At 39.5% G+C, this 15,741-nt stretch overlaps 1 protein-coding gene across 5 annotated transcripts in view; it reads left to right on the top strand.

The window, feature by feature from the left end:
- Window positions 1-15,741, top strand: part of CTNNA2 (catenin alpha 2) — a 1,361,081-nt gene that overhangs the window by 1,266,095 nt on the left and 79,245 nt on the right. For all 5 annotated transcript variants that reach the window (NM_001372104.1, XM_010810060.3, XM_010810059.3 and 2 more), the window contains one exon: window positions 15,294-15,445. In NM_001372104.1, the coding sequence (NP_001359033.1) occupies window positions 15,294-15,445 (152 nt within the window). The remainder of the gene's footprint in view (window positions 1-15,293; window positions 15,446-15,741) is intronic.

Below are 15,741 nucleotides of genomic sequence, written 5' to 3'. Positions count from 1 at the left end.
CACAGGGTTATTGTTACCATCTTTCTAAATGTTGAGTTTTAAGCCAGCTTTTTCACTCTCTTTTACTTTCATCAAGAGGCCCCTTAGTTCCTCTTCATTTTCTGCCATAAGGGTGGTGTCATCTGCATATTTGAGGTTATTGATATTTCTCCTGGCAATCTTGATTGCAGCTTGTGCTTCACCCAAACTGGCATTTCACATGATGTACTCTGCATATAAGTTAAATAAGCAAGGTGACAACATACCTTGACGTATTCCTTGACGTATTCCTTTCCCAATTTGGAACCAGTCTGTTGTCTTATGTCCAGTTCTAACTGTTGCTTCTTGACCTGCATAGAGATTTCTCAGAAGGCAGGTAAGGTGGTCTGGTATTACCATCTCTTTTAGAATTTTCCACAGTTTATTGTGATCTACACAGTCAAAGGCTTTGGAGTAATCAATAAAGCAGAAGTAGATGTTTTTCTGGAATTCTCTTGCTTTTTCTAGGCAATTTGATCAATAGTTCCTCTGCTTTTTCTAAATCCAGCTTGAACATCTGGAAGTTCATGGTTCACATACTGTTGAAGCCTGACTTGGAGAATTTTGAGCCTTACTTTGCTAGCATGTGAGATGAATGCCATTGTGTGGTAGTTTGAACATTTTTTGGCATTACCGTTCTTTGGGATTGGAATGAAAACTGACCTTTTCCAGTCCTGTGGCCACTGCTGAGTTTTCCAAATTTGATGGCATATTGAGTGCAGCACTTTCACAGCATCATCTTTCGGGATTTGAAATAGCTCCACTGGAATTCCATCACCTCTATTAGCTTTGTTCATAGTGATGCTTCCTAAGCCCACTTGACATCTTCACATTCCAGGATATTTGGCTCTAGGTGAGTGATCACACCATCGTGGTTATCTGGGTCATGAAGATCTTTCTTGTACAGTTCTTCTGTGTATTCTTGCCACCTCTTCTTAATATCTTCTGCTTCTGTTAGGCCCATATCATTCCTGCCTTTTATTGTGTCCATCTTTGTATGAAATGTTCCCTTGGATATCTCTGATTTTCTTGAAGAGATCTCTAGTCTTTCCCATTCTGTTGTTTTCCTCTATTTCTTTGCATTGATCACTGAGGAAGGTTTTCTTATCTCTCCTTGCTAGTCTTTGGAACTCTGCATTCAGATGGGTATATCTTTCCTTTTCTCCTTTGCCTTTAGCTTGATTAAGAGTTACCAAGAGAAAGTACAGTGAAAGTTAATGTATCACTGCTTCAGAGAGAGTATACTTTGATTTGAGAGTGTTTAAATATTATTTCCATACTTCCTCCTCCACATTTAAAAAAACATTTGAGGATACTTTACTCAAGATTCAAATCCAATCAACCAGCTAATATATAACAGTATGCATTTGAGATAGAAGGAAAACACTTTCATAAGAATATTATGTTAAGTGTGCAGGTTTTATAGAAAGTGCATCTAATTTGAGCTAAGGAAGCTGGGTTTGATTTTTTTTTCTAGTTATGAGCTTTTTGGTAATGTCTCTTAAGTTTTAAAGATTTTCTTTCCTAATGAATCTGAGTGAGGTCATAATGGAATATAGTGTTTAACACTGACTTTCTTGGCAATGAAGATAAAATGAAAATTCTAAGAGTGATTTTATAAAATCTTGTCCTGAAGGCAGATTTCATAGGAAATTCATTATTAAAAATGCAAAGCCATCAGAAGGATGATGTAGTCCTGCCAAGGAGAGAGAAAAGTATAAAAGCAGGGAAACTTTTCAGGGTAAATTGTACCAACTTTCCAATTTTCATGATTTGAGGACAAATTTTTGTGCTATTTTCAGTTTACCTCCCTCTCACAAGACCCACTTTTTAGTGATAAATCATGTAGTTGTACCTCCAAGTTCTATCCAAAGGCACTGGGTAATTTCACTTGCTGTAAACAAAGAAAAGTGAGCATGGATGGGTAGATACACAGGGTCATGATGTGAAGAACCATTTACTGTGAATATTATGTGCCTAGCATGATTGTCAGATTCTTATATACATCCCACTTTTTCATTCCTTGAAGGCAAGATCATATTTATTTGCCACTTTATTCCAGTGGCTAAGTAGTACTTGTTTTTACATGTAATGTTGTATATAAAATTTGTTGAATGGATTTTTTTTAAAAACCTTACCTAAAACCTGAAGACCAGCTTTTTTACATTTGAGTAAGCTGAGGCTCAAATTGAATAATAAATATACTTTATTATATAAATAATAAATAAATATCATATAGCAAGAGTCAGTTAATCTCCTGCTTGGGTGCCATAAATATACCAGCACCCTAAACCAACATAGTTGCTGCAAGTGAACAGAAATATAAATATGTCTTGCTGACAATTTTTACTGTTACTTCTACCTCTGGCATAGCATATTCTATTAGTTAACTATTGCTGTGTAACACATCACCCCAAAGCTTAATGGATTAACATTACAAGCATTTACTATCTCATAGTTTCTTTGGGTCAGGAGATCAGCACAGCTTAGCTGGGTGGCTCAGATCATGAGCATCTTATTGCAAAATTCAGGCTTAAACTGAAGAAAGTAGGGGAAACCACCAGGCCATTCAGGTATGACCTAAATCAAATTCTTTATGATTACAGAGTAGGGGTGATGAATAGATTCAAGGGATTAGATCTGGTAGACAGAGTGCCTAACGAACTATGTATGGAGATTTGTAACATTGTACAGTTTAGTTCAGTTCAGTCGCTCAGTCGTGTCCAACTCTTTGCGACCCCATGAATTGCAGCACGCCAGGCCTCCCTGTCCATCACCAACTCCCAGAGTTCACTCAAACTCACATCCATCAAGTCGGTGATGCGATCCAGCCATCTCATCCTCTGTTGTCCCCTTCTCCTCCTGCCCCCAATCCCTCCCAGCATCAGAGTCTTTTCCAATGATTAGTCAACTCTTCACATGAGGTGGCCAAAGTACCAGAGTTTCAGCTTCAGCATCATTCTTTCCAAAGAAATCCCAGGGCTGATCTCCTTCAGAATGGACTGGTTGGATCTCCTTGCAGTCCAAGGGACTCTCAAGAGTCTTTTCCAACAACACAGTTCAAAAGCATCAATTCTTCGGTGCTCAGCTTTCTTCACAATCCAACTCTCACATCCATACATGACCACTGGAAAAACCATAGCCTTGACTAGATGGACCTTTGTTGGCAAAGCAATGTCTCTGCTTTTCGATATGCTATCTAGGTTGGTCATAACTTTCCCTTCCAAGGAGTAAGTGTCTTTTAATTTCATGGCTGCAATCACCATCTGCCGTGATTTTGGAGCCCCCAAAAATAAAGTCTGACACTGTTTCCACTGTTTCCCCATCTATTTCTCATGACGTGATGGGACCCGATGCCATGATCTTAGTTTTCTGAATGTTGAGCTTTAAGACAACTTTTTCACTCTCCTCTTTCACTTTCCTCAAGAGGCTTTTTAGTTCCTCTTCACTTTCTGTCATAAGGGTGGTGTCATCTGCATATCTGAGGTTATTGATATTTCTCCCAGAAATCTTGATTCCAGCTTGTGCTTCTTGCAGCCCAGCGTTTCTCATGATGTACTCTGCATGTAACATTGTACAGGAGGCAGTAATTAAAAACATCTTAAAGAAAAAGAAATGCAAGAAGGCAAAGTGTTTGTCTGAGAAGCCTTTACAAATAGTTGAGGAAAGAAGACAAGTGAAAAGCAGGGGCAAAAGAGAAAGATATACTCAACTTAATTCAGAGTTTCAGAGAATAGCAAAGAGAGATAAGAAAGCCTTCTTAAATGAATATTGCAAAGAAATAGAGGAAAACAGTAGAATTGGAAAGACTAGAGATCTGTTCAAGAAATTGGAGAGATCAAGGGACTGTTTCATGCCAAGATGGGCAAGATAAAGGACAGAAACAGCAAGGACCTAACAGAAGCAGAAGAGATTAAGAAGAGGTGGCAAGAATACACAGAAAAACTGTACAGAAAAGGTCTTATTGACATGGATAACCACTATAGTGTGGTCACTCACCTAAAGCCAAACATTCTGAAGCATGGAATCAAGTGGGCCTTAGAAAGCATTGCTATGATCAAAGTGAAAGTGATGGAATTCCAATGGAACTATCTAAAAATCCTAAAAGATGATGTTGTTAAATTGTTGCACCCAATATTTCAGCAAATTTGGAAAACTCAGCAGGGGCCCCAGGACTGGAAAGTAACAGTTTTCATTTCAATCCCAAAGAAGGGTAATTCCAAACAGTATTCAAACTACCATACAATTGTGCTCATTTAACATCCTAGCAAGGTAATATTCAAAATCCTTCGAGCTGAACTTCAGAAGTACATGAGCTGAGAATTCTAGATGTAAAGCTGGATTTAGAAAAGGCAGAGGAACCAGAGAGCAAATTGCCAACATCTGTTGAATTATTGAGAAAGCAAAGGAATTCCAGAAAAGACATCTATTACTACTTCATTGACTACACTTCTGCTGCTGCTGCTAAGTCGCCTCAGTCATGTTCGACACTGTGTGACCCCATAGGTGGCAGCCCACCAGGGTCCTCTGTCCCTGGGATTCTCCAGGCAAGAATACTGGAGTTGGTTGCCATTTCCTTCTCCAATGCATGCTAAGTCGCTTCAGTTGTGTCGGGCTCTGTGCAACTCTATGGACACAGCCCACCAGGCTCCTCCATCCATAGGATTCTCCAGCCAAGAATACTGGAGTGTTTGCCATTTCCTTCTCCACATTGACTACACTAAAGCCTTTGATTGTGGGGATCACAACAAACTGTGGAAAATTCTTAAAGAGATAGGAATACCAGACCACCTTACCTACCTCCAGAGAAACCTGTATGCAGGTTAAGAAGCAACAGTTAGTACCAGACATGGAACAACTGACCGGTTAAAAATCAGGAAATGACTATGTCACAACTGAATATTGTCAACCTGCTCATTTATCTTCTGTGCAGAGTACATCATGCAAAATGCTGGGTTGGATGATGCACAAGTGGAATCAAGATTGTTTGGAGAAATATCAACATTTCAAATATGCAGATGTTACCACTCTAATGGCAGAAAGTGAAGAGGAACTAAAGAGCCTCTTGGTGAGGGTAAAATAAGAGTGTGAATAAGCTGGCTTAAAACTCAACATTAAAAAATCTAAGATGGTATATTTCTCCATCTATTAGATGTTCATGGATTGGAAGAATCAATATAGTGAAAATGAGTATACTACCCAAAGCAATTTATAGATTCAATGCAATCCCTATCAAGCTACCAACCAGTCCATTCTGAAGGAGATCAGCCCTGGGGATTTCTTTGGAAAGAATGATGCTAAAGCTGAAAGTCCAGTACTTTGGCCACCTCATGCGAAGAGTTGACTCATTGGAAAAGACTCTGATGCTGGGAGGGATTGGGGGCAGGAGGAGAAGGGGATGACAGAGGATGAGATGGCTGGATGGCATCACTGACTCGATGGACGTGAGTCTGAGTGAACTCCGGGAGTTGGTGATGGACAGGGAGGCCTGGTATGCTGCAATTCATGGGGTTGCGAAGAGTCAGACATGACTGAGCGACTGATCTGATCTGATCTGATCTGATCAAGCTACCAACGTATTCTTCACAGAGCTAGAACAAATAATTTCACAATTTGTATGGAAATACAAAAAACCTCGAATAGCCAAAGCTATCTTGAGAAAGAAGAATGGAACTGGAGGAATCAACCTACCTGACTTCAGGCTCTACTACAAAGCCACAGTTATCAAGACAGTATGGTACTGGCACAAAGACAGAAATATAGATCAATGGAACAAAATAGAAAGCCCAGAGATAAATCCACACACATACGGACACCTTATCTTTGACAAAGGAGGCAAGAATATACAATGGATTAAAGACAATCTCTTCAACAAGTGGTGCTGGGAAAACTGGTCAACCACTTGTAAAAGAATGAAACTAGAACACTTTCTAACACCATACACAAAAATAAACTCAAAGTGGATTAAAGATCTAAACGTAAGACCAGAAACTATAAAACTCCTAGAGGAGAACATAGGCAAAACACTCTCTGATATATATCACAGCAAGATCCTCTATGACCCACCTCCCAGAATATTGCAAATAAAAGCAAAAATAAACAAATGGGACCTAATTAAACTTAAAAGCTTCTGCACATCAAAGGAAACTATAAGCAAGGTGAAAAGCTAGCCTTCAGAATGGGAGAAAATAATGGCAAATGAAGCAACTGACAAACAACTAATCTCAAAAATATACAAGCAACTCCTACAGCTCGATTCCAGAAAAATAAATGACCCAATCAAAAAAATGGGCCAAAAAACTAAATAGACATTTCTCCAAAGAAGACATACAGATGGCTAACAAACACATGAAAAAATGCTCAACATCACTCATTATTAGAGAAATACAAATCAAAACCACTATGAGGTACCATTTCACGCCAGTCAGAATGGCTGCAATCCAAAAGTCTACAAGCAATACATGCTGGAGAGGGTGTGGAGAAAAGGGAACCCTCTTACACTGTTGGTGGAAATGCAAACTAGTATAGCCACTATGGAGAACAGTGTGGACATTCCTTAAAAAACTGGAAATAGAACTGCCTTATGACCCAGCAATCCCACTGCTGGGCATACACACTGAGGAAACCAGAATTGAAAGAGACATGTGTACCCCCATGTTCATCGCAGCACTGTTTATAATAGCCAGGACATGGAAGCAACCTAGATGCCCATCAGCAGATGAATGGATAAGAAAGCAGTGGTACATATACACAATGGAGTATTACTCAGCCATTAAAAAGAATACCTTTGAATCAGTTCTAATGAGGTGGATGAAACTGGAGCCTATTATACAGAGTGAAGTAAGCCAGAAAGAAAAACACCAATACAGTATACTAACGCATATATATGGAATTTAGAAAGATGGTAACAATAACCCTGTATATGAGACAGCAAAAGAGACACAGATGTATAGAACAGTCTTTTGGACTCTGTGGGAGAGGGAGAGGGTGGGATGATTTGGGAGAATGGCTTTGAAATACGTATAATATCATATATGAAATGAGTCACCAGTCCAGGTTTGATGCACGATACTGGATGCTTGGGGCTGGTGCACTAGGACGACCCAGAGATATGGTATGAGGAGGGAGGAGGGAGGAGGGTTCAGGATGGGGAACACATGCATACCTGTGGCGGATTCATTTTGATATTTGGCAAAACTAATACAATATTGTAAAGTTTAAAAATAAAATAAAATTAAAAAGAAAAAAGAAAAAAATAAATAAAAATTAAATTAAATTTTAAAAAAAACCTCAAATGATGGCATCTGGTTCCATTACTTCATGGCAAGTAGAAGGGGAAAAAGTGAAAGCAGTGACAGATTTTCTTTTCCTTGGTTCTAGAATCACTACAGATAGTGACTGAAGCCATGAAATGAAAAGACACTTACTCCTTGGAAGCAAACCTATGAGAAACATGTCTAGAAGTGTCTAGGTTTCTACGTTTAGAAACCTAGACAGTGTATTAAAAAGTAGAAACATGTGTTTGCCAACAGAAGTCTGTATACTCAAAGCTGTGGTTTGTCTAGTAGTCATGTATAGATGTGACAGTTGGACCATAAGGAAGACTGAGCACTGAAGAACTGATGCTTTCAAATTGTGGTGCTGGTGAAGACTCTTGAGAGTCCCTTGGACTGCAAGGAAATCGAACCATTCAATGCTAAAGGAAATCAACCCTGAATATCCATTGGAAGGACTAAAGCTGAAGCTTCATTACACTGGCTACCTGATACGAAGAGCTGACTCATTTGAACCTTGATGCTGGGAAAGTTTGAAGGCAAAAGGAGAAAGGGGCGGCAGAGGATGAGATGGTTAGATAACATCACCGACTCAATGGACATGAATTAGATCAAACTCCAGGAGACAGTGAAAGACAGAGAAGCCTGGCATGCAGTCCATGGGGTCACAGAGAGTCATATACTACTTAGCTATTGAACAACAACAATACCTTATGAAATGTTTTAATAAAATCACTGAATTAATAGGAAGTGATGGGCAGAGAGAAACTTAATATGTGGAATGTGATACTGCTCATTTTGTCCCTGAAATATTCAATGACAAACAGTTTCCTTCCTGTGTCCCATTCTTTCACTTCCCATCCTTCTTCCATCTGAATTGATGAGCTATACTAGAAGTATAATATAAGCTTGAGATGCAATGAATGAGGAAGATATGGTCTCTGCCTAAAAGTGACTCCCTGAAGTTGACATACAGATGTAGAGTGCAGTAAACAATCCTATTGGATTGTATCAAGTACTATATTAGTGCAGGAATAATTAAGAGGCTATAAAATTATAGAGAACTGCCAACTTTGGAGTGTCTTGGAATTAAGGAATCCTTAACAATGGCAGTTGATTCTAATCTGGGTATTGAAGATTGAGGAAGTATTGACCAGGGCCAGAGAGAGAAGTATATTTTAGTATGAAAGTCCATTTAGTCCATTGATCATGGACATGTTGGTATGACATGGTTTGTCTCTGTCATATTTGAAGACATAGAAGTAATTCAATCTAATTGAAATGTTTGAATATAGGTAGGAATAGGTGGGAAGACAGAGGCAGATAAGAATTATAGGCAGGTGTAAGATGCTTGTGTTTATATCTTGATAAAGAGGTTTTATTATCCCTTTTATAGTAAAGGGAGTGATTGGAAGATTTAAAGCAAGGCGTGGAAATTTTGGGTAGTTTCTCAAAGCTAGTTGCTTGGATTGGCCATTCATTTCCACTTCCTCCGGTTTACCTTGGATTGGCTCTTATGATTGTCAGCAATCCTATTTGCATCTTTAGTACAACTTTTCGTTCATTTTATTGACTCACCCTGTGCTCTGAAACTTCACAGCTGAAGTCTCTCAGGAGGACTGAGTCTAGATCTTCCTCACCTCTGGTTTAGGATCTCCATCGACACCAGAACAAGGTGACCTTGATTTTTATATCCATACTTAACTCTGATTTCATTACTTCTGGAATGTTATTCTGTGGCCTAGTGTGCACTCTGCATGCAAAAGTACAGGGAGAATTTAAGAGTTTATTTCCAACTTTGATCACCCTTTTAGGACATGAGCTATTAAGGAGTAATTCACAATTCATAATGTGGTGTCTACACTTTTGGATGTAATTCAGAAATTAGAAAGAAGCTTCTATTTATATAATCCCATATCAGAAATTCTGTTAATAGAGAATATGTGACTCACAAAGGCAGTGCTGTGTTTTGTCCTATTTAGTGGGAAGCAGAATTAGCGTCATATTGGAAGTACTTTCAGGCTTTTTCTATTGCAGTATTACTTTGAGAGTATTTCATGTTTCAGACCCTATTAAAGTGCTGGAAGAATTCATAGTTAAAGTAAAATCTGCGGTTTGTCATGATGGATCATGTGTGTGTATTCAGTCGCTAAGTCATATCTGACTCTTTGCAACCCTGTGGACTGCAACCTGCCGGGTTCCCCTATTCATGGGATTTTCCAGGCAAGAATACTGGTGTGTACGTGTATGCTTAGTCACTTGTCATGTCTGACTGTTTGTTACTCTGTGTACTGTAGCCCACCAGGCTCCTCTGTCCATGGGATTCTCCAGGCAAGAATACTGGAATGCATTGCCAGGCCCTCCCTGGACCTCCAGGAGATTTTTGCAATCCAGGAATCAAACCTGAGTCTCCTGTGTCTTCTGCATTGGCAGGTGGATTCTTTGCCACTGAGCCACCCAGGAATCCAAACTGTCCTGTAAACTTTTGTTTGTCTGTCTTATCACTTCAAATACAAAAGAGGATAAAACTTAAACAGAAAATAGAACAGCAGTGTGGAGAGCAAAGGTATGTTGGTTAAAGTGTGGTAGCAGTTGACCAAGCCCTAAATAAATAAGTGAATACACTTAGCAACAGAGCATGGAGCAAAATTTTCTTAAGAATCAGACCTTAAAAATGCTGATTGTAGTAAGAGAAATAGATGTCTTGTCTCTTATAATATATAAATATCAAATGGAATCAGTTCAAGCTCTAGGTTATACCAGCTTGAGCAGTGTAATAAGTCACTGGAATATTAATGCTAAATTTCCCTTTGAGCACCTCTTTGGAAAAGTAAAACTTTCACATCTGTTCCTCCACCATTTTTTTTTTTTCCTCCTTGGAACATGGATGGTATTTTCTGTTGCAGTCTCTTGTTTCTGCCTCTTCTGACAATGCCACATCCACAACCTTGTTGTTCCTGCAAAAACTCTAACTCCTAAATCTAACAAGTGGGATTCTGCACTCCATGCTGGAGCAAACAGAATACCCTTCTCCAAACCTGCTTGGGTTCCCAAGCAGTACAGGTGATGTTTTGGGCCCCAGAATGTCCCTTATGAAAATGGTCCATTAGAGTTTAGCTTGGGGTTTCCCTGGTGGTTCAGCAGTAAAGAATCTGCCTGCAATTCATAGGACATAAGAGACACAAATTCAATACTTGGACTGGGAAGATTCCCTAGAGGAGAGCAGGCAATCCACTCCAGTATTCTTGCCTGGAGAATCCCAAGGACAGAGAAGCCTGGCGGGCTACAGTCCATGGGGTCGCAAAGAGTCGGACACGACTGAAGTGACTGAGTACACACAGAGTTTAGCTTTCTTCTCTCTCACTTGAGAGAATTAGGGCTAGAGGCATGTGGAGAAAGAGAACCTGTGACCGCCTGCATTTTTCTCCTCCCCAGCTCTCCTCAAGATGATCTTGAACAGACAAAACAAAGCAATACAACTCCGCTCTTCCTTTTAGACTTTAATCAAAGGTTTTCCTCCAGAGAGTGGAGGGGGTGGGGACTGCTAGACTCAGGTTTCCAGCTGGCAGGTTTTAAGGTGGAATATTAAGCATGTGATCACAGTCACAGTTTCTGAGGGATTTCCTCACTTAGTACTGTGGATCAAATCAATTTCTACTATGTTCTGGTCCATGAACTAGAACTTAATTTTTTTCAGAGCCTTATTCTATAAGGAGAGATACAGCTTTCTGGGTAATATATTGATCTCTTTTTAAATATTTGAAATTTGAGAAGATTCAAATATACCAAACTAACAGAGACTCATAAAACTTACACCCAACTTGTACTCCAAGGTATAACAAATATTAACATTTGGCAATATCTGATCCTTTAAAGCACTTATTATTTGCAGGTTTAATAATACTCTTGTTATTATTAACTCTTGGAATATTAAACCTAACAAAAGACAGCTCTAACTGTAGAAACACAGGAAATTCCTGTACTCCCAATGTAAACAGTCTCGTAATCAGTATCATCCCAGAAGTCAGTATTTGGCCATGCTCTAGCTGATGTTCTAATTTACTGGTTAGGACTAGAAAGTTTCATTTTACTAGATTTTGACAAAGCATATGCCATTTTTTTCTCCATCTATGTAGAAGAGTACACTTTTTTTCACATGCTCAGTAAGATGTATATTGTAAGCCTTAATTTGTTTTCCCATCCACCAACAAGTATGAAATATCTCATTGTTTACATTGTAATTTTTCCAATTATCAGTGAAGTCAAGTATCTTAGCTATTTATCAATAATATGGGATTTCCTTTCTGTGAAGCACCTTTTCTAATCTCTTATCTATTTTTAATTTTTGTCTTATTGATTTGTAAGAGTATTTATCTTAAGTAGATGTAGGAATACCAATCATTGATCAGTTATAAAAAAAAGGACAAAGATTTGTGCATATAAATTCTACTGATGCTATCATACACATCTGTAAAATTGTTGATGGCCATGATGGCAGCTTTGATATCAAATGGGATTAATATTATTTAAAATTTGGTTTAAGAAAAGAAAGGAATTTTTAACTTTAAGGAAGACACTCATATGAAAATGATAGATACATACAAAAATGTTTTCATGCTTAAGAAGGTCAGTCTCAATGATCTAGATTAGTTAATCATGTAAAACAGTTAATTCCCAACACAAATGGATAACTGAAATGGTTTTAGCTTAATGTGGTAGTTTTTAGAAATATATTTTTATTTGAATCATATTTTGCAGCAATCCAGGTCAATATCTCTCAGTTCCTTTCATATAAAAGCAGTTCAAAGGCCCAAGTGAAAAATTCGAATAGTATAGAGAACCAACGATAGTAATTTACTCACAGAGGAAATTTACCCTTTGCAATGCTTTGGTTTTGATAATTTCTATTGAAAGAGTGGTTACTCTGTTTTCTTCTAACACTCTTCTTTTAAAAATAATGTTTGACTTTTCCTAGTAGAAATACAATTTTTAAGGAGTGTTTTATCTTGACTACTCTGACCCTTGAGAGTAATCTAGCAGAGTTTCTCATGCTAGGGATTAAAATGGATGTTAAAATATCCACTGAGGATGAAAATGGTTGGATGGCATCACTGACACAATGGACATAGGTTTGGGTGGACTCCAGGAGTTGGTGATGGACAGGGAGGCCTGGCGTGCTGTGGTTCATGGGGTTGCAAAGAGTCGGACACGACTGAGCGACTGAACTAAACTGAGAATGAAAATGAGTATCATGATGAACCAGGCATGAGAGTCCAGAAATGGAAAGAGATGAATGGCGTTTCTACTTTATTGTCCTTGTAAATAAAATAAATTGTGCTTCTGGCTTTCATTTGCCATGTGAATTGATTTTTACAAGATAACAATTGAAAAAATTGAGTTATAATTTTCAAGAATCAGTGAATAAGCATTTCTTAAGTAGCCACTAAGTGTACTTTCTACAAACTTCCAGTCTGTATGCAGGTGTCCTCATTTCAGGAAAGAGGTGCCTGCATTTTAAAATGTTCATATGTATCCTCTGGCATATCAACAAAGTCCTGGTAAAATGGAACAGAATCAAATTTGGTTTTGAGTCCATCGGTCTCTTTCTGTAATCTTTCTGACGGAATATTCTGGGATTTCTCTCTCCTCTCTTAGACAGTCTTTCCACAAGTCTCCCTCCACAGCCGTTTCCCCACCTTCAAAGTCTCAAGACCTGCATTCCAGAAAGAAGTGGAATGGATTGGATCATTTTGTTCATATTTTACTATGCAATGATGTAGACTAAGTCTGCTACTCAACCAGCTGTGACTGTAGTGTCTGATATTAGTTGCATATTTATTGAGGCTTTTTAAGGACAGATGCCATCCAGTGCATTTGTATGCATTACTATTATATTTTATAGACAAAGAAACAGATTTACAAGGTTTAAGAAAAGATGGTAGGTTTTCTAGGTACCTCGGTAGTAAAGAATCCACCTGCCAAGCAGGAGAGGAGTGTTCGATTCCTGTGTAAGGAAGGAAATGGCAACCCACTCCAGTATTCTTGCCTGGGAAATCCCATAGACAGAAGAGCCTGGTGGGCTATAGGCCATAGAGTCACAAAGAGTCGGACATGACTTAGCGAGTAAAAGCAGCAGCAGCAAGAAAGCATGGTCAAGGTTTCACAGTTAGGAGTTAGCAGAAGTGAAACTCAGCTGCAGTTCAGTTCAGTTCAGTCACTCAGTTGTGTCCGACTCTTTGTGAACCCATGAATCGCAGCACGCCAGGCCTCCCTGTCCATCACCATCTCCCGGAGTTCACTCAAACTCACATCCATCGAGTCGGTGGTGCCATCCAGCCATCTCATCCTCTGTCGTCCCCTTTTCCTCCTGCCCCCAATCCCTCCCAGCATCAGAGTCTTTTCCAATGAGTCAACTCTTCGCATGAGGTGGCCAAAGTACTGGAGTTTCAGCTTTAGCATCATTCCTTCCAAAAAACACCCAGGGCTGATCTTGAGGATGGGCTGATCTCCTTTAGGATGAACTGGTTGGATCTCCTTGCAGTGCAAGGGACTCTCAAGAGTCTTCTCCAGCACCACAGTTCAAAAGCATCAATTCTTCGGTGCTCATCTTTCTTGACATTACAACTCTCACATCCATACATGACCACTGGAAAAACCATAGCCTTGACTAGACGGACCTTTGTTGGCAAAGTAAAGTCTCTGCTTTTCAATATGCTATCTAGGTTGGTCATAACTTTCCTTCCAAGGAGTAAGTGTCTTTTAATTTCATGGCTGCAATCACCATCTGCAGTGATTTTGGAGCCCAAAAAAATAAAGTCTGACACTGTTTCCGTTGTTTCCCCATCTATTTGCCATGAAGTGATGGGACCAGATGCCATGATCTTAGTTTTCTGAATGTTGAGCTTTAAGTCAACTTTTCCACTCTCCTCTTTCACTTTCATCAAGAGGCTCTTTAGTTCCTCTTCACTTTCTGCCAAAAGGATGGTGTCATCTGCATATCTGAGGTTATTGATATTTCTCCCAGCAATCTTGGTTCCAGATTATGCTTCTTCCAGCCCAACATTTCTCATGATGTACTCTGCATATAAGTTAAATAAGCAGGGTGACAATATACAGCCTTGACGTACTCCTTTTCCCATTTGGAACCAGTCTGTTGTTCCGTATCCAGTTCGAACTGTTGCTTCCTGAGCTGCATACAGGTTTCTCAAGAGGCAGGTCAGGTGGTCTGGTATTCCCATCTCTTTCAGAATTTTCCACAGTTTGTTGTGATCCACACAGTCAAAGGCTTTGGCATAGTCAATAAAGTAGAAATAGATGTTTTTCTGGAACTCTCTTGCTTTTGCGATGATCCAGCAGATGTTGGCAATTTGATCTCTGGGTCCTCTGCCTTTTCTAAAACCAGCTTGAACATCTGGAAGTTCACGGTTCACGTATTGCTGAAGCCTGGCTTGGAGAGTTTTGAGTATTACTTTACTAGTGTGTGAGATGAGTGCAACTGTGTGGTAGTTTGAGCATTCTTTGGCATTGACTTTCTTTGGGATTTGAATGAAAACTGACCTTTTCCAGTCCTGTGGCCATTGCTGAGTTTTCCAAATTTGCTGGCATATTGAGTGTAGCACTTTCACAGCATCATCTTTCAGGATTTGAAGTAGCTCCACTGGAATTCCATCACCTCCACTAGCTTTGTTTGTAGTAGAAACTCAGCTTATGATAACATGAAACTGGACTCACATACAGTATACCACACTAACTTGGGCAGGTTTCATAAAGTTGCTCTGTTGCAGACCATCCATCACCTTTCATGGAGTAATGATTTCCTCCCCCTGCTGAAGGTAAGTGGCACAAAGATCACTAAATTGGGTCTATCCCCTACTGGACAGGTGGACACCAGGCTCCATTTGAATGTTGGAATGCCCAAAGCCTGCCACCTTCCCTAAGAGAAACAAGGAAGCATGAAAGAAAGACTGCCTAATCCACTGCTTTTCACTTTGTTTACACCAGTGATGCCACGCTTTGCTGAACAAGTGGAGGTTGCCATTGAAGCCCTGAGTGCCAACGTCCCTCAGCCATTTGAGGAGAACGAATTCATCGATGCCTCTCGCCTGGTGTATGACGGCGTTCGGGACATCAGAAAGGCTGTGCTGATGATCAGGGTATGTGAGGTCTCTGTAGCTTGGAGCTGATTGCAGTGTCCAGTAGGGTCCCCAAAGAATTTACTCTTTGTAATTTTTTCTTGATTATTTAGTTTAATGTAGTAAGCTGTTTAGCTCCTCATTTGGTCAGACAAGGGGGACTTTTTACTTATAAAGGGATTAGTGATCCCAACAAGTCTAGATCAGCACTGAATGCCCTGAAGGGTGATGTCCTGCTTGCTTCTTCCACACATTATTACCTTAATTTGATACCCACTTAGGGGTGCCCTTGCCATTCCCCTTTGCTAACACCATTT

This window comes from Bos taurus, chromosome 11 (assembly GCF_002263795.3).
Source record: "Bos taurus isolate L1 Dominette 01449 registration number 42190680 breed Hereford chromosome 11, ARS-UCD2.0, whole genome shotgun sequence".
NCBI classification, from domain to species: Eukaryota; Metazoa; Chordata; class Mammalia; order Artiodactyla; family Bovidae; genus Bos; species Bos taurus.
Note: the sequence above shows the minus strand (reverse complement) of the source record. Positions and strands in the feature narration are given on the sequence as shown.